The sequence below is a fragment of the Notamacropus eugenii genome, chromosome 4, assembly GCF_028372415.1.
Source record: "Notamacropus eugenii isolate mMacEug1 chromosome 4, mMacEug1.pri_v2, whole genome shotgun sequence".
Taxonomy (NCBI): Eukaryota; Metazoa; Chordata; class Mammalia; order Diprotodontia; family Macropodidae; genus Notamacropus; species Notamacropus eugenii.
Window position 1 is genome coordinate 467915390 of NC_092875.1, and position 18661 is coordinate 467934050.

General features: G+C 40.0%; 1 protein-coding gene across 3 annotated transcripts in view; it reads right to left on the reverse strand.

The window, feature by feature from the left end:
- Nucleotides 1-18661, reverse strand: part of FAM169A (family with sequence similarity 169 member A) — a 73094-nt gene that overhangs the window by 22360 nt on the left and 32073 nt on the right. For all 3 annotated transcript variants that reach the window (XM_072606356.1, XM_072606355.1, XM_072606357.1), the window contains exons 2-4: nucleotides 14411-14545; nucleotides 11446-11545; nucleotides 10911-10996 (exon numbers count right to left, since the gene is read on the reverse strand). In XM_072606356.1, the coding sequence (XP_072462457.1) occupies nucleotides 10911-10996; nucleotides 11446-11545; nucleotides 14411-14542 (318 nt within the window). In that variant the 5' untranslated portion in view covers nucleotides 14543-14545. The remainder of the gene's footprint in view (nucleotides 1-10910; nucleotides 10997-11445; nucleotides 11546-14410; nucleotides 14546-18661) is intronic.

Consider the following 18661-nt stretch of genomic DNA (forward strand, 5'->3'; position numbering starts at 1 on the left):
AAGTAGAAAGAATAAATAAATAAAGAGGCAAACAGTGTCACCCACAGAAATCAAATGACGCTTACATGCTCCTCCCCCATCAGTGTAAGTGTTTGCCAGGAGGGATTCTCTCATTCTCTGTCCTTGTATCCACAGCACAAAGTAGGTGCTTAATAAATATTTACTGAAGACAATTACAAAACCTCCCAACTCCGAGAGTGACACTCCCTGTCTTACGGCAACGTCTCCATTCCACCCTGTACTCCTACCATTCCTGGGACCCCGGTTGGAATTGTCCATCTATACCCAGGAGCTGTTTCTCTTGTACTGTTAAAGAGGACTATAAATTGTCCGTAGCTTTCTAACTAAGGGCTGCCACTGCTACAACTACAAATAGCTTTGGTCCAGGGTCATCCTAAACTTCCTCCCTTTTGTACTGGACCATTCTAAATCGCTTCCCATCATGATCAGCCTGTCATTAGTAGACTTTGAGGGAGGATGACAATTTCCTAAAAGCAATGGAAAAAAGAGAGTTTAAAAATAAGGAAGAAAAAGTATCTGAAATAGCAGAAGGGAATCCTGCCTCTGGAAGGAAATTGGAGGTTTGAAGAACATGACATGATAAAGAGAAGAAAGCCAAAAGAATGTGGAACTAAATAGTAGAAAGGGCCTAATTACACATCACCACCATGGACCTCTGAGGCATCCCACAGCTTTGATCCTTCTCAGACTTTGTTACAAGATTCATAAACACAGACATGCTGGGAGAACACTGGTATTATAGGCATCGATGATCATGTGGGAAGTGGCTTGTACCACTTCTCAAACACAAACCAGTTTGATCTCTTCTCCCTATCCAATTCTGGGCCCAACTCCCTGCCTATCTGTAATAACTGTCTCAGGTATAGAGGCTGATGTACTAACCCAACCAACTAGCCATCCAATGGCATCTCAGTCTGGGGATGAGATGCATTTTTTTAAAAAACCATCTTTTTGGAGGCGGAGCCAAGATGGTGGAGTGAGAGCAAGGACTCACCTAAGCTCTTGGACAAACTCCTTCGGATACCTCTGAAAGGAGAATTTGACTAAATTTTGGAGGTGCGGAATCCAGTGGGAGACAGACTGTGATGGATTCGGAGCCCAGGTTGGACTGGAAGGTCCACTGGAAGGATCTGTTCCCCGGGGGTGAGCCCCCAGCACACAGCTCAGCGGAGTGGAACGGACCCAAGAAACCTGAGAGCAGCAGGTGGAACTGGCAGAGCGGGAGACAACCCAAACCGAGCCAGTGAGACCGCTGAGTGCCAGATATCAGTGCAGCAGCTCTGAGATCTTCAGCCTGAAGATTAAACTTCAGTAAGTCACCTACTTGAACTTCTGGGAGCCAGGATGGTGGAGTGATCAGTAAATGCTCTCTCCTCCACCCATCCCCTCCCCCCCATGAATGTGAAAGAACCATAAAATATTTCCCCAGAAAAATCCTGGATCGGCAGGAACAGCAGAGGGGGTAAATAGTCTCATAACACCTGAGGCTAGGAAAATAGCTAAGGGGGATTCCTCCTACTGCAGCAGAGGCAAACCGGAAGGACAGAGGACCCAGGGCAGAGAAAACTCCCTCTAGGATCCAGGCAAGCCTCAGCACGAGGAGAGGAGCCCCAGGAGGGGTGGGAACAGGCATTAGCATCTAGGCGTGCCTCAGCCCTCCAGGGGAAACGGGAAGACAACAGGGAAGCTGGGATCACCATCCCCTGAGCTTGCCTTTGCCTCAGTTCAGCTGAGGAGATCTCCTGTGACCAGACCACTCCTCCCACACACTTAACAAGCTAACCCCAGGGTTGATTGGGGAAACACAAAACAAAAACCTGCTTTTAGCTTTTTCACACATCAGCTCAACACAAAGTTCTGTAGCTACTGACTTAAAGAACCAGAAGCTACAACACTCAGTCAACATCATGAACAAGAAAAGGCACATGAAGGGTGAAAAAACCATAGAATCTTTCTATGGGGATAAGGACCAAAACACAAACACCAAAGAGGTCAGAGCTGAGACTGTACTTCCATCTGAAACTTCAGAAGAGACTATGAACTTCTCGCAAGCACAAGCAGCTCTCCTGGAATAGCTGAAGAAGGAAATAGAAGAAAAACCTGCCAATGATTTTAAAATTATAAAAAAAGAATTCACTGATGAGAACATCACTTTGAAAAGGAAAATTGAACAGAGAAATAATTCCCTAAAAGGAAGAGTTGATCAAACAGAAAAGGAAACCCAAAACCTAATTGGGAAAATTGGTCAAATGGAAAAGGAAGTACAAAAATTAACTGGAGAAAATAGCTCCTTAAAGGGAAAAATTGGTCAGATGGAAAAGGAGATGCAAAAGTTAACTGAAGAAAACAATATGATAAAGATGAGAATTGGGCAAATAGAAACTAATGACTCAATGAGACAGCAAGAATCAGTCAAACAAAATCTAAAGAATGAAAAGATAGAAGAAAATGTAAAATATTTAATTGGAAAAACAACTGACTTGGAAAATAGATCCAGGAGAGAAAATTTAAGAATTATTGGCCTGCCAAAAACCCATGATGAAGAAAAGAGTCTGGACAACATCTTCCAGGAAATCATCAAGGAAAACTGTCCAGAAGTGCTAGATTCAGAGGGCAAAATAGTCATTAAAAGAATCCACCGTTCCCCTCCTGAAAGGGATCCCAAACTCAAAACCCCAAGAAATATCGTTGCCAAATTCCAGGGCTATCAAGTGAAGGAGAAAATACTACAAGCAGCCAGAAAGAAACAATTCAAATATCAAGGAGATAGTCAGGATTACACAGGACCTTGAAGCTTCTACATTAAAAGATCGAAAGAATTGGAACCCAATATTCTGAAAGGCAAAGGAGTTGGGACTTCAACCAAGGATCAATTACCCAGCAAAGTTCAGCATAACATTTCAGGCAAGGAGAAAGTCATTCAACAAAATAAGGGATTTCCAGAGCTTTCTGACCAAAACGCCACAACTCAATAGACAATTCGATCTTCAAATGCAGGTCTCAAGAGAATCATAAAAAGGTAAACAGGGGGGAAAAAAACAAAAACAAAAACAAAAACTTGTTACTCAACTAGGGCAAACTGTTTACCTCCCTATAAGGGAAGATGACACCTATTAATCTTGAGAACTGTGCAGCTATTATGATAAAAGGGATATACATAGAGGGAATGGGTATAAAGTAAATGATGTCATGTCAAAAGTATGATTTAAGTATGAGAAGGGATTGTAATAGGATGTGTGAAAAGGAGGAAGCAGAAAATGGCAAATTACATCACAGGAAGAAGTACAAAATTATACTAGAGGGAAAGAGGGGAGGGAGATGAGCATTGTTTGAGAGGTACTCTCATCTGATTTGTTTAAAGGAGGGAACAATAAACTTAAGTAGATAATCCTAACTAGCTCTATAGGCAGTAGGAGGGGAAGGGGGAAAGAAAGAGAAGGGAAGCTAAAAGGGAGGGAAGAAGCAATAAGAATAAAGGGGAGTACAAGGGAGGGGGGCTAAAAGAAGGAGAGGAAGGCTGCAGGAGGAGGTGGTGAAAAGTGAATACTATTGAGGAGGAGAAGGGAGATGGGAGAGCTAAAAGCACAAACGGTGGGAAAGAGGATGGAAATACACAGACTGTAATCATAACTGAATGTGAATGGAATGAACTCTCCCATAAAACGGAGACGGATAGCAGAACAGATTAAAAGCCATGATCCAACAATATGATGTTTATAAGAAACACATTTGAAACGGGGGGATACACATAGGATAAAGGTCAAAGGATGGAGCAGAATATATTGTGCTTCAGCTCATGTAAGAAAGGCAGGAGTAGCAATCTTAATCTCAGACAAAGCAAAAGCAGAAATAGATCCAATTAAAAGGGATAAGGATGGAAACTACATCCTGCTAAAAGGCACCATAGACAATGAAGCAATATCATTACTAAACATGTATGCTCCAAGTGGTATAGCATTCACATTCTTAGAGGAGAGGTTGGGGGAGGTGAAGGAAGAAATTGACAGCAAAACTATACTAGTGGGGGACCTCAACCTCCCCCTCTCTGAACTCGATAAATCTAACCTCAGAATAAACAAGAAAGAGGTTAAGGAGGTAAATAAAACTCTGGATAAGGTAGATATGATAGATCTTTGGAGAAAACTGAATGGGAATAGAAAGGAATATACCTTTTTCTCAGCGGTACATGGCACATTTACAAAAATTGACCATGTACTAGGACATAAAAATCTCACAACCCAGTGCAGAAAGGCAGAGATAATTAATGCATCCTTCTCAGATCTTAATGCAATAAAAATTACATGTAATAAAAGGCCATGGAAAGATAAACCAAAAATCAATTGGAAACTAAATAATCTAATCCTAAAGAAGGAATGGGTTAAAGAAGAAACCATAGAAACAATCAACAATTTCATTCAAGAGAATGACAATAATGAGACAACCTACCAAATCTTATGGGGTACTGCAAAAGCAGTTCTTAGGGGAAGTCTTATATCTTTGAATGCCTACATAAATAAAATAGAGAAAGAGGAGATCAATGACTTGGGCATGCAGCTGAAAAAGCTAGAAAAAGAACAAATTTAAAATCCCCAAGTAAATACCAAATTAGAAATACTGAAAACCAAAGGAGAGATTAATAAAATTGAAATTAAGAAAACTTGAATTAATAAACAAAACCAATAGTTGGTTTTATGAAAAAATCTGCTAAAACTGATAAACCTTTGGTCAATTTGATTTTAAAAAAGAAGAAAAGCAAATTACTAATATTAAAAATGAAAGGGGTGAACTCACCCCCGATGAGGAGGAAATTAAAACAATAATTAGAAACTACTTAGCCCAACTTTATGCCCACAAATTCGATAATCTAAACGAGATGGATGAATATTTTAAAAAATACAAATTGCCCAGATTAACAGAAGAAGAAGTTGAATACTTAAACAACTCCATCTCAGAAAAAGAAATTGAACAAGCCATCAATGAACTCCCTAGGAAAAAATCTCCAAGGTCAAATGGATTCACAAGTGAATTCTATCAAACATTTAAAGAACAGTTAATTCCAATACTAGATAGACTATTTTTGAAAATTGGGGAAGAAGGAGTCCTCCCAAATTCTTTCTATGATACAAATATGGTTTTGATACCCAAACCAGGAAGAGACAAAACAGAGAAAGAAAATTATAGACCAATTTCCCTAATGAATATAGATGCAAAAATTTTAAATAAGATTTTAGCAAAATGAATACAGCATCTTATCACAGGATTAATACATTATGATCAGGTAGGATTCATACTAGGAATGCAGGGCTGGTTCAGCATTAGGAAAACTATTAGCATTATTGATCACATCCACAACAAAGCTAACAAAAACCACATGATTATCTCAATAGATGCAGAAAAAGCTTTTGAAAGAATACAATGCCCATTCCTATTAAAAACACTGGAGAACATAGGAATAAAGGGAACTTTCCATAAAATAATAAGCAGTATCTATCTAAAACCTTCAGCAAGCATTATATGCAACGGGGATAAGCTAGATGCATTCCCAATAAGATCAGGGGTGAAACAAGGATGTCCATTATCACCACTATTATTCAATATGGTACCAGAAATGTTAGCTTTAGCAGTAAGAGAAGAAAAAGAAATTGAAGGAATAAGAATAGCCAAAGAAGAAACTAAGTTCTCACTCTTTGCAGATGATATGATGATTTACTTAGAGAATCCCAGAGATTCAAGTAAAAAGCTACTTGAAATAATAAACAACTTTGGCAAAGTTGCAGGTTACAAAATAAACCTGCACAAATCTTCTGCATTCCTATGTATTAGCAACAAAGTCCAACAACAAGAGATAGAAAGAGAAATCCCATTTAAAGCTAGGGTAGACACTATAAAATACTTAGGAGTTTACCTGCCAAAAAAAATCCAGGGATTATATGAACACAATTACAAGACACTTTTAACACAAATAAAGTCAGATTTAAGTAAGTGGAAAAACATCAGTTGCTCATGGGTAGGCCGTGCTAATATAATAAAAATGACAATTCTACCTAAATTAATTTACTTATTTAGTGCCATACCAATTAAACTATCAGATAATTATTTTCTAGAGTTGGATAAAATAGTATCAAAATTCATCTGGAAGAACAAAAGGTCCAGAATATCAAAGGGACTAAAGAAAAGAAATGCTACAGAAGGTGGCCTAGCGCTACCAGATCTCAAATTGTATTATAAAGCAGCAATTATCAAAGCCACTTGGTACTGGCTAAGAAACAGAAGGGTAGACCAGTGGAATAGGTTAGGTACCCAAGACACAGGAGGCAATGAACCTCCTCTTTGATAAACCCAAGGACCCCAGCTTCTGGGATAAGAACTCACTGTTCAACAAAAATTGCTGGGAAAACTGGATAACAGTGTGATGGAAACTAGGCATAGACCCATGCCTGACACCATACACAAGAATAAAGTCCAAATGGGTACATGATTTAGGTATAAAGATTGATACCATGGACAAATTGGAGGAGCAAGGAATAGTGTATTTATCAGACTTATGGAGAAGGGAAGAATTTTTGACTAAAGAAGAGACAGAAAGCATTATGAAGTGCAAGATGGATAATTTTGATTACATTAAACTGAAAAGGTTTTGCACAACCAAACCCAATGCAACCAAAATTCAGAGGGATGTAGTAAATTGGGAAAGAATTTTTACAGCTAATCTTGGGGATAAAGGCCTCATTTCTAGAATATATAGAGAACTGACCCAAATGTATAACCATACAAGTCATTCCCCAATTGATAAATGGTTAAAGGATATGAACAGGCAACTTTCAGAAGAAATTAAAGATATCTATAATCATATGAAAAAATGCTCTAAATCACTTTTGATTAGAGAGATGCAAATCAGAACAACTCTGAGGTACCACATCACACCTATAAAATTGGCAAACATGACAGAACAGGAAAATGATAAATGCTGGAGAGAATGTGGGAGAGTTGGAACACTAATTCATTGTTGGTGGAGCTGTGAGCTGATCCAACCATTCTGGAGAGCTGTTTGGAACTATGCCCAAAGGGCTACAAAAATGTGCATACCCTTTGACCCAGCAATATCACTACTAGGACTGTATCCCCAAGAGATCATAAAAATAGGAAAGGGTCCCACATGTACAAAAAAATTTATAGCAGCACTCTTTGTGGTGGCCAAGAACTGGAAGTCAAGGGGATGCTCATCAACTGGGCAATGGCTGAATAAATTATGGTATATGAATGTAATGGAGTACTATTGTGCCATAAGAAATGATGAACAAGAAGACTTCAGAGAAGCCTGGATAGACTTATAGGAACTGATGCTGAGTGAAAGGAGCAGAACCAGGAGAACTTTGTGCACAGCAACGACCACAGCGCGAGAGTTTTTTCTGGTAGACTTGGAATTTCGTAATAACGTAAGAACTTATTAAAAAAAAAAAATCCCAATGGTGGTTTTCTAAGGCAAAATGCCTTCCACACTCAGAGAAAGCAACATGGAAGTCATTTGCAGACTGTAGCACATCATGTTTGTGTGTGTGTTTTTGTGTATCATGTTTTGATTGTTATACGATTTCTTTCATTTATTTTAGTTCAACTACATAGCATGACTATAGTGAAAACGTACTCAATAGGAAAGTATATGTAGAATCTATACAGAATTGTATGCGGTCGTGGGGAGGGAGGGGGGTTGTGGGGGGGTAGGTGTGGGGGGGATTGATTGTAAAACATTAAAATAATAATAATAATAAAATTTTTAAAAAACCATCTTTTTGATTTTCACTCTCTGTTAGGCTATTCTCGAGTAATCATGGATCTCACTAAGACAGACTTTTAATGTTCTTGGGTGGCAGTGGAGTCAACACAGTATTATATACAAAAAGGAGTATCTGTAGAATGTTACGATTTAAAGGGAATCCCTCTTTCATTTAGAGAATATTCCTCCTGACAGTGTCCCATGCTTATGAAGTGGCTAAGGTGCCTAATGGACCCAGGTTTCAACTCTAGGTCAGGCTTGATTTGAAAGCCAGGATAAGTAAGAATACAGTAAGAGTCCATCTCGCTGCCCTTGAGATCTAATTACCAGGCCCAAACATACTATCTGGCCGGGGCACTTTCAGAGCACTAAAAGATCTAGTCTGTGACTTTTAAAAGATCTTGGAGAATGGGAGAGGGGATGCCACAAAAGTGTGGAGGAGGAAATGCTGTCCTCCTTTTCAAAAAACCGCCAAGAGTAAAGGGTTCAAACCAGAGACCAGAGAACTTCATTTCACTTCCAGGCAATATTCTATAACACATTAGAGATGGTTTAGGAACATTTAGTAAAGGGAGCGAGGGATAATAAAGAGCTACCTAGCAGGACTTCATCTCATTTTTGTTTTCTAATGGGAACACTACACTGACAAATCAGGAAAATGCTCTCTACATAGTGTACCTGTTGTTATTTAGTCAATTAGTTGTGTCCAACTCTGTGACCTCATTTGCAGTTTTCTTGGCAAAGATCCTAGACTGGGTTGCCATTTTCTTATCCAGCTCATTTTACAAACAAAGAAATTGAGGCAGACGGAGTTAAGTGACTTGCCCAGGGTCACATAGGTAGTAAATGTCTGAAACTGGATTTGAACTAAGGTGCTCTTGATTCCAGGCCTGTCCACTGTGCCACCTACTTTGCTAGTTAACATTTTTATTAACAACAACATAGATGGCATGCTTATCAAAAATGTAAAATTTAATTCACAGTTTATTAAGCAGATATGCTGCAGCACACCACTGTGCTACTAAGTTCTGGGCACACAAAGACAAAACTAAAACAGTCCTGGCTCTCCAGAAGCTTTTATTTTATTTGGAGGTGGCAGTACAGGGGGGAAGGATACATACATAAACATGTACATGGATGAAATGAATCCGTTTTGGCATGACATCTTCTCCAAAGAGATGTGCAGATAGCAACCCTGATCTCGTTAGTCATTCCTGAAACTCTAAAGAAAAGTGTGCTTTTGCTTTACAATTTCAGTGGAGCTTCATCTTCTGTTTCTCAACCGCTACAAAATGTGATCTAGGAACTCCCTTGTGGAGGTGAGGAAAGGAATGTTTGTCCTTCTGATGTACTAAGAAGAACCCTGCCAGTCAGACCTTTTCCCTAAATAAATAAATAATATCTTTGACAGATCTGGCTAAAAGAGAACCTCTTATACTAAGGCATGATAGGAAAGGTATGAAGTTTTCTAAGAGAGAAATTCAAAACTATCAAAAACATAAGAAAAATGCACCAAAATATTAATAATCAGAAAAATGCAAATTACAATAACCCCTGAGGTTCAACTTCACACCCATCAGATTAGCAAAAAAGGAAAATGAGAAATAATTGGAGGCTCTGAGGGAAAACAGAAACATTAATGCACTGTTGCTAGAGCTATGAATTGATTTAGCCCTTTTAGAAGGCAACTTGAAACCATGCCCCCAAAGTCATTAAACTGTACATATCCTTTGACTCAGTAACACAGCCATTAGATCTATACTCCAAAGAGATCAAAGAAGAATAGATTCATATGCACAAAAATGTCTTTCTGTAGTGGCAAAAAGAAAGAGGGTGGAGGGAATAAGGGCATGTTCAGGGGAACAGCCAAACACCTCGCGGGATGTTAACGTCATGGAACATTACTGTACCATCATAAGCAATGACAAAGGTGGTTGCAGGCAAAGCTGAGACTCACAAGAGTGAAGTGAGCAGAAGCAGAACATTTTATACAATATCCATCATTCAAAAAGGACTCTGAAAGACTGATGTAATACCACCACAATTTCAGAGGACAGAAGACACAGCTGCTGACCACTTCCTGACAGAGAGGTGATATGTTAAAGATGGAGAACGAGAGGTGCATTGGGGCAGCTAGGTAATGCCATGGGGAGAGCAGCAGCCTGGCAGTGCCAATGTGGCCTTGGGACATTTTACTAGCTGTGTGACCCTGGGCAAGTCATTTAACCTCAAATGCCTCAAAAAAAAAAAAAAAAGAATGAGAACTACATGTTTGGACATAGCTATGGTTGGACTCTGCTTTGATTAGTTTTTAGCGTTCAGTCCTTTTCAGTCGTGTCAGATTCTTTGTGACCCTATTTGGGGTTTTCTTGGCAGAGACACTAGAGTGTTTTGCCAGTTCCTTCTCCAGTTCATTTCACAGATGAGGAAACTGAAGCCAACAGGGTTAAGTGACTTGCCCAGGGACACAGAGCTAGTAAGTGTCTGAGGCCAGATTTGAATCAGGAAGATGAGTCTTCCTACCTCCAGGACCAGTACTCTATCCGCACCACCTAACGCAACAAAAGAGTTGGAATCTACTTAGCTTGACTGGGCACATTTATAATGAGATTTATTTTCCTTTTCCTTTGACTCATAATGGGGAGTACGGGGAGGAAAGTAAATGTCTGTTAACTGAAAATAAATTTAATTTTTAAAAATAAAGGAAAGAAGGCGGGAGATAAAATGTCACACAGAATAGATGTTTAATAAGCTACAGAGCAACCAGAAGGAGAGAACCAAGAAAGTGAAGGGCCCCAGTATCATGATGCCCTTGGTGAGGAGGAGAGGATGAGGAGAGAGAAGTGAGGACAGGATGACACACACGGCAATTATTTTCAGACCCGTGAAGGGGTGGCCATGCCCTCCTGGGCCCAGAGGGCAAAATTAGGCACAATGGGTTTAAGTTTCCAAGAGGACCACCTCTTCAACTCTTTGTAGGGAAAGATTCTATTCAAATTGAGCCGGGGAGAGAAGACAAATGCCACTGGCGATAATAAGTCTACATCAAAACGCTGTATTAGTAGAAAAGGTCTTAATAAAGGAACGGAAGTAGAAAATGTGGGGGTCTTGTTACCTGCTGAAGTCCTTCTCTAGAAGGGATTGATGTTTTCACAATGTCATCCACAGCCCACCACTGTTCAGCAAGGTACAGAGCCACAGCTTCAGAGGAAACAGAGCAAAAAGGAATTATTATTATTGATAATTAATCAATACTCTTCATTAATGATTAAATCTAAAGTGGTATTTATTGCACTTACTTTTGCTATTTAATGGTAGGGTTTTTTAAATGTTTACCTGTAAGACCATTAAAGAAACTCAAAATCAAACCATTAACTACAACTTCTGTAAATATGTTCTTGGGAATTTAAGTCAATATCCCCAAGGTGGCTTATTCAAACACTCAGCAAAACAAAGCCATCTTGGCCAGCTTTCCTCAGTTAAGGAAATTAATTTCATACACTGGGGTAAGGGATAAGGAAGTACCAAAAAAGGAATAGGAGGTAAGTGAGGGTTTCTCTAAATTATAGTTAGAAATATACTGTTATAAATATTTGTAAAAGTTTGGAGGAAAATCTATTAGCTTATAAAAAAACAAACAAGAAATATACCTGTGAGTGAGTCCTCTGGTGCAAAAAGGGCAAGAATTTTGTGGGTCTGATCACCACCATAAAGAGGGATGAAGCCAACAGTGGACAGGCTGATTGGAACCTGAAGGAAAGAAGAAGGGTTTGTTATGAGCACCTAAGGGGAAAACGCAACAAAACCAGTCAAAAGGGTAAGCTTTTATTTACTACCCCTGCGAACATTTGTTTGTGATCAGGTGGGTAGGTGGCACAGCGGAGAGAGAAAGGAAAAGGAAGGGGCCCGAGTTCAAATCCTGCCTTGGACACTAACTGGAGAACCATGGGCAAGTCACTTCACCACTATCTGCCTCAGTTTCCTCATCTGCAAAATGGGGATTATAATAGCACCTACCTCACAAGTAGGATCAAATCACTTAGCATTGGTTAAGTGCTTTGTCAATTTTTTAAAAACTACACAAAATGTTATTATTACAAAGAGGCTATCTACTCAATTTTAATAAAATTAACCATTTTTTCTCATATTCATTCCAATTACACAAGGTCTTTGACAAAGTGCAAAATTAGGGAGAAGTTTATTAAAAATAATCATAGTTTTTCACAAATCACACCCCAAAAAGAAACAAGTTAGGGACAGAAAGGAAGGATTTTTTAAAATCACTAATGCAGTTGAATAAATGAGTGGTCTTTTTTCAGTATAATGAGCACTGCTTATTGGCTTGGCATCTCTTTCTGTTATCCAAAGAGGAATTCCCCAAGAGGCAGAAAATATAACCAGAGGATTTCAATCGCTGAAGCACAGCCTGAGGGGTCAAACACATCACCAGCTGCAGCCAGGATCCCCCTCCCTCTACGATGTTCATGACCTCCCATGACAAGGGCCTCCATCTCCTACGCGGCCTACATACCAGGCAATTCTATATCATCCCTTGACCAAAATCGCTCTTCAAAAACATAGACCCCTTTTTGCTCTATAGAGTCAAGCAAACCAAGCTTCTCTATGAGTCAGTCCTTTAAGTACTCAAGAGGATGAACACATCCCTGGGCTCCAAGTCCTCTATTGAACAACAAGGGCTCAACACAAGCTTTTCTATTCATTTCCCACTGGAATACTTCTCAACTTCGCTCCCTCTCCCCAACACAGACACACACAAACACACAACACACATGCACATGCACAACACACACACACTTCTTCCTTCCATCCTTTTCAGCTTCTTTTAGATTTTAAGATCATCGAAAGCAAGACTTGATTGTTATTTATTGTATCCCCAGCCCTCTGCAACCAGCTTGACATACAGTAGATGCTTAATTTGATCGATCTGATTGATATACCCACTGAGTGGACTCTTTGTTTATGAGAGGAGCACAAGCCTAGAGGTTAGATGGCCTGAGCAAGTCCCATCTTTGCCACCACCAGTGTGACCTAGGCCAAGTCACCTAACTTCACTGACATTGTTTCAAAATACTCCTGCCTACTTTCAAGGACCCTAATAAGGATAAAATGAGCTAAGGCATGTAAGGTGCTTCATTGCTATGCAGCGACGAAAAGGGTTTGGAGAGACAGTGTGGGGGCAACTTACGCATTTTATGAATGAGGCTAGCACATTTACGAATATAAGGATGGTCATTTGGCCTTCTCTCTTAGACCAAAGACAGTCATGGGGGAGGAGAGACAATTCATACTTCATACATGTGCTTTGAATAGCAGGTGTTCCCCAGAGTGAGAATCAACCTCGACTGGCTAACAATGAATGAGAGAATGAACACTGCCACGATGGGCTGAGAGTGCCGTCCAAGGCACCCAGACCACCGCAGTCTTCAATCTATCCTTGTTGGGTCTAGTTTACCATGCAAACTTCAAGGTTTACAAAGAGGCTGCTTTCCTCCAGAAGCACTTCTACTCGCCCGGTCCCCATATCTCACTTTCACAGAAGCAGGTGTGTGTTAGGAGTCACCTCTAACTGGCTAACTCCCAGGAGCCAACAGATTTTCAGAAATCAGCAAACTCTAAGCCAGCGCTTGATTTATTATTGTGTTGATTGTCTAAATTAAGTGACGGGAGAAAATGTTTATAAAGCATATTAAATTTAAAAGTATGTCATGTGTACATCTTTTATTTTCCAATACACTCCTGGCTGGCAAGGACTTTAGATATAACCCCATCTGGAGCCCAGGTTAGAGAGGTTAAAGGATCTGCCATGTTTACACAGATGGCATCAGAGACCAGTCTACCAATTTTTGCTTTTTTTCCCCACTTTATTACATGTTGTTGTTATGCCTGGTACATTCAGTTCTTTCATTTTTTCAGTCATGTCTGACTCTTCATGACCCCATTTGGCATCAGAGACCTTACCAATTTCTGGTTCTTTTTCTCCCCCACTTCAGCACACATTATTGTTATGCCTGGTACATTAAGTTCAGTCATTTTTTTTTTCAGTTGCATCTAACTCTCCATGACCCCATTTGGCATTTTCCTGGCAAAGATACTAGAGAGGTTTGCCATTTCCTTCTCCAGAACATTTTATGGATGAGAAAACTGAGGCAAACTGGGGTAAGTAACTTGCCTTGGATCACACAGTTAGTGTCTGAGGCTGGATATGAACTCAGGAAGATGAGTCTTGGTAATTCCAGGCCCAGCACCCTGTCCACTGAAGCCCTTATCACACATGGCCACATATGAATTACCACTTTGCTTTATTTTTCTGATGAGGCAAGCTCTTTTTTAAAAAAATTATGAATATGTATTTTTTAAACACTCAAAATTCAAAATTTGAGCTTGTTTTCTTTTTAAAACTATCAATCTTATGGCTCACAAATACCTAAAAAGCATTAAATAAAACTTCTGGTTAAAGTATCAAAGATTTACGATCAGCATTTGAAAACTGTAAATTAAACAATCCAACACCTTCTGGGGGACACTCCTTAGAAACATGGTTTCACTTCTAAATTCATCTATTATTAAATAAAAACCAGAATGAGAACACCTTACCATATTGTTGAGAAAAGAAAAATGTTCTGGGTTCTCCGGGTCCCCACACCTGAGATCTAACAAGTAATCTTCTGCAGAACTTTCTAATTCTTCATGACTACAGTTATTCAGCATGTCCACAGGAAATGCCATCCCCTTAAAAAGAAAAATAACATGGATTAAAATTTGTAAAATCACCAAATGATCAAATATAAAACATGGATTTCTTTTAAAAGCAGGAAGAAAAAGGGTAGCATGTTTCTGCTGTAACTTTTTTTTTTTAAATCAATGAGGAGTTTCTTTGTTGCAAGGGATCGTTCAATGGTTAGGAAAGTAGAGAGCTATCTATTCAGGCAGAAAAATAATGTAAAAACAGAAAGTATAAATAAAATCCAATTCTGAAAATAAATAAAATCAAAGTCTATTCTGAAAACTTGAGCTACTGAGTCAGAGGACCCTTTTAAAATAAGTCATGCAGCTTAATCAATCAATAAACATAGTAGGTACCAGCCTAAGTGCTAAGATCTACTTCTACTGCAGCTGATGACTCAGAGACGGAAAGACAGACGGAAGCAAAGAACCTCAGGAGCGAGGTAATTAAAGGTGAAGGTCTTCCCTTAGAAGACAGGGCTGGTACTTCAGAAAAAGCATCAGTTTCAAGGGCTCTAAAGATGATGGGGAGAAATCTGGCCCCCAGGGAGAAAAAAGAAGGAACTTCTGTGACTCCCAATTTCCTCTAGGCTAGACTATCAATTCTTCTATTAGCATTTAAAATCCTTCACCATTTCTCAAAGCAATTTTTCCAGATTGATTTCACAATATTCTCCCTTAGGCAGGCATTCCACATTCCACATTCCATCCAAACTGAACCACGGACTACGCCATCTCCCCTTAGGAATGTACTCTCTACTTACTTTTACATTTCAAAATCCCTAGCTTCCTTCAAGGTGGCAAGCGCTGAAACCAACTACTGACTCTTACTGGCTGTGTAACCCCGGGGGCAAGTCAGCCTCAATAGCCCCAATGAGTAAAATGGGGGCAAGGATGCTAGCACTACTTCCCAGTGTGGTAAAGATAATATGTTTGTGTTTTGCAAACCTTATGGTGATACACAAATGCGCTAGCTACCATCGTTACTATTAAAGGATCAGCAGTATTTCATTTGTAAATATTTTCTGCTGATTCCTTCCATAAACAGCAAATTCCGTGTGGCTAGAGCAGGGGCGGGGAACCTGTGGTCTTGAGGTCCTCAAGTGCGGTCTTTTGACTACAAACTTCACAGAACAAATTTTGTTATTAAGAGGATTTGTTCTGTGAAGCTTGGATTCAGTCAAAGGGCTGACCTTAAGGACCTAGAGGGCCACATCTTCCCCAGCCCAGGAGTAGAGGTTATCAGGTTTTTATATCCAGTCATTCAGTTGTGTCTAACTCTCAGGAATCCCATGGATTTGTCCATAGGGTTTTCTTGGCAAACATGCTGGAGTGGCAAGTGCTACTTGTTCATTATTATGACCAAAAGGCCTGGTACCTCCTGCTCCTCTTTCCCCTAAAGTGAAGGGATGAAGGGACAAAGCTCAAGGAGTGTGAACATGATAAAAGGTCTGAGTTTCCTTAAATCCCAAACACTCCCCCTGATCACAGTCATGCGCATTTCTATTATTTTACAATTATATTAAGAGCTTATTGAAGCTCTATACCCTGTGCTCAGGTCATACCTTGGAGGAGTCTACGGTCTAGGCTAAGATGTATGGACCAGTGAAATAGTTACCCCCTTTTAAAACACAGATCAATTCTGAATCAAAATCATCTTGCCATGTTAACAAAAGAAAGCAGCCACCCAATCCACTGCTGTCCCTGGTTTGGGCAGAAAGGGGGGTGGTGGTGGTAGACTGTTACTATGGCCTCAATCCAAAGAGTTAGAAGGAAATGAGGTATCAGTTAAAGATAACGGTGAAGCAAGCAGATGCCTAACACCTACCTCCATATGGGGGAAAACCGGAGGAGCACAAGACAGGTATCTATAGCACAAATATACGTTACCACAATCAAACCCACTGCTCATTCTGCTTTCTTTTATGTAGTCAAGCTTCTCTGTTGCATGACTGCAAATCTGTCAGGTCAAATGCTTGTCATGTATTGTTGTTTGGACTGTTCAGGAGATAAACCAACTGGACCAACTAAATTCATACTGAAAGACAAAAGCGCACTGTAGCCTTAGGCAAACTAACTCATCAAAAGTATTTATGTGGAATGGCCAGTGAAGTGTGGAAGAATGTCCGAATTAATTTTTAAACAAGTGGAAAACTCATTAGAACAAATCTGAATCTGGTAAAAATTCAATGCAAGACCTCTTACATAAGAGCATTAAGATGCTCACTAGCTTTAGTATATACTTCACACGCAAATCAGCCTTTTGCTTTCATCCATTTTCCCTTGAAAACACAGCAAGAAAAAAAGTAATTCTGTTCGTGGGTATTTGTACCACAGAAGGTACACAGGGAGGTGGAAATGAAAACCCCTCTGAGATGCCACAGAAAGGTTTCAGATGCACCGAAATATTTTTAGCAATGCAAACTGAGACTGAAGAAACAACGATGAATGAAAATGCAGAGAAGCCTGTAAAGACATTAACCAATGCAGAGTGAATTCGGCTGATGTAGGAAAACAATACGTAATATAGGCAGTGACTACAATATAAATGGAAAGAACCAGTAAAAAAGGGAAAGAATGTAAGTGATAATAAGCCTAGCCAGATAGACCAATAAATAAAACCTTTCCTTGTCCAAAAGAAGACTGCACTGTAATAGTGGAAGACAGAAGACAAAGGAGACCAAGCAGCTAAGAAAGGAAGCTGGGGAGAAGGCACGGTACAAGGATGGTTGACAAGTGGTGTGGAGATCTGGCTCCACGCATAATAAGGTAAAAATACACTTTCAAAGTCCAGTGTCCCAACAGTAGAGTCTAGGAGCAGACAGAGAAGAGAGCAAGAGGTGGCACAGTGGCTAAAGCACCAGGCCTGGAGTCAGGAAGACCCGACTTCAAATCTGGCCTCAGACACTTCCTAGCAGTGTGACCCTGGACAAGTCACTTATTAAGTCTGCTTGGCTCAGTTTCCTCATCTGCCAAACAAGCTGGAGAAGGAAATGGCAAACCACTCCAGTTTCTCTGCTAAAAAAAAAACCCGAATGGGTTCACAAAGAAGTTGGATATGACTGAAAATACATGAACAAGATGGCTGGGAAGTGGTCAAATAAAAGAATACACCTCCCTCCCTTCACTGGAGAGATGGGGTTCCTACAGCTGGAGAAAAGTGTTGATGAGTTAGTTTTGCAGAACTGCTTCCCCCGCTTTGCTATTTGCTGAAAAGAAATGGCTCAGGTGGAAGAGACAAGTGGGAACACATTTGAAGATGAAGATAGAAAAGATTTTTTGAAAAGAAAAAATGTGTTTATTTTTCAGATTTGTTGTATTCAATGGCAGGAGTCACTCACTGCCAGAAGTCGATCACACATTAGGAAGGAGACCAGTTTCACATATCAATTTTTAAGAACTGTCCCAAGTTTCATTTATTTTCGTACTGTTTCCCTACTGAACTGTACATTTAGTGGTCAGTTATGAAATTAAGATGCAAAAAACAGGTGGCAGGGTTTAGAAATAACACTTGGCCTGAAATCAGGAAACCTGGTATGGCAAGAGGTGCCTAATATTGTAATCACCGGCTGACACCCTACTGACCTCATTGATGAGTGGGGGTTCTAACACCTGGGGAAGCCCTCCAGCCCTTCAGTTGCAGCCAGGAACCAGGCTTTGGAGAGCGGCTTTCTGTTGCTACCAGGGCAGGACCCTCTCAATTAAAACAAAACACAAAAACTGAGTCCTTTAAAACGAGCCCCCAAATGCTTGTCATATTTGTCCTACAGCCTGAAAAGGCAGTAAGTACAACGTTACCTTTAACCCTCATGAGGGTGGAGAGAGGAGAGAAGCTAAGGAAAATGGATTGTAGACACCCTACCCATAGAGAAGGGAAGTATATGTGAATTTACCAGGCTACAAATTGGGGGAGGGGCTTTTGGGAAGTCCTCCAGGGCTTTCTTTAACAGATTATCCTTTTCTTTCCTCTCAGCCTTTCATCTCTGGCTGTGTCAAGGGCCACAGCTCTGGTCCACGTGATTTCGTGATTTCGTAGTCAAGCATGCTCCCAAAGCACCTGTCCTCAGTCATTTCTGTTGTGTCCAAACCTTCATGACCCCATTTGGGATTTCCTTGACAAAG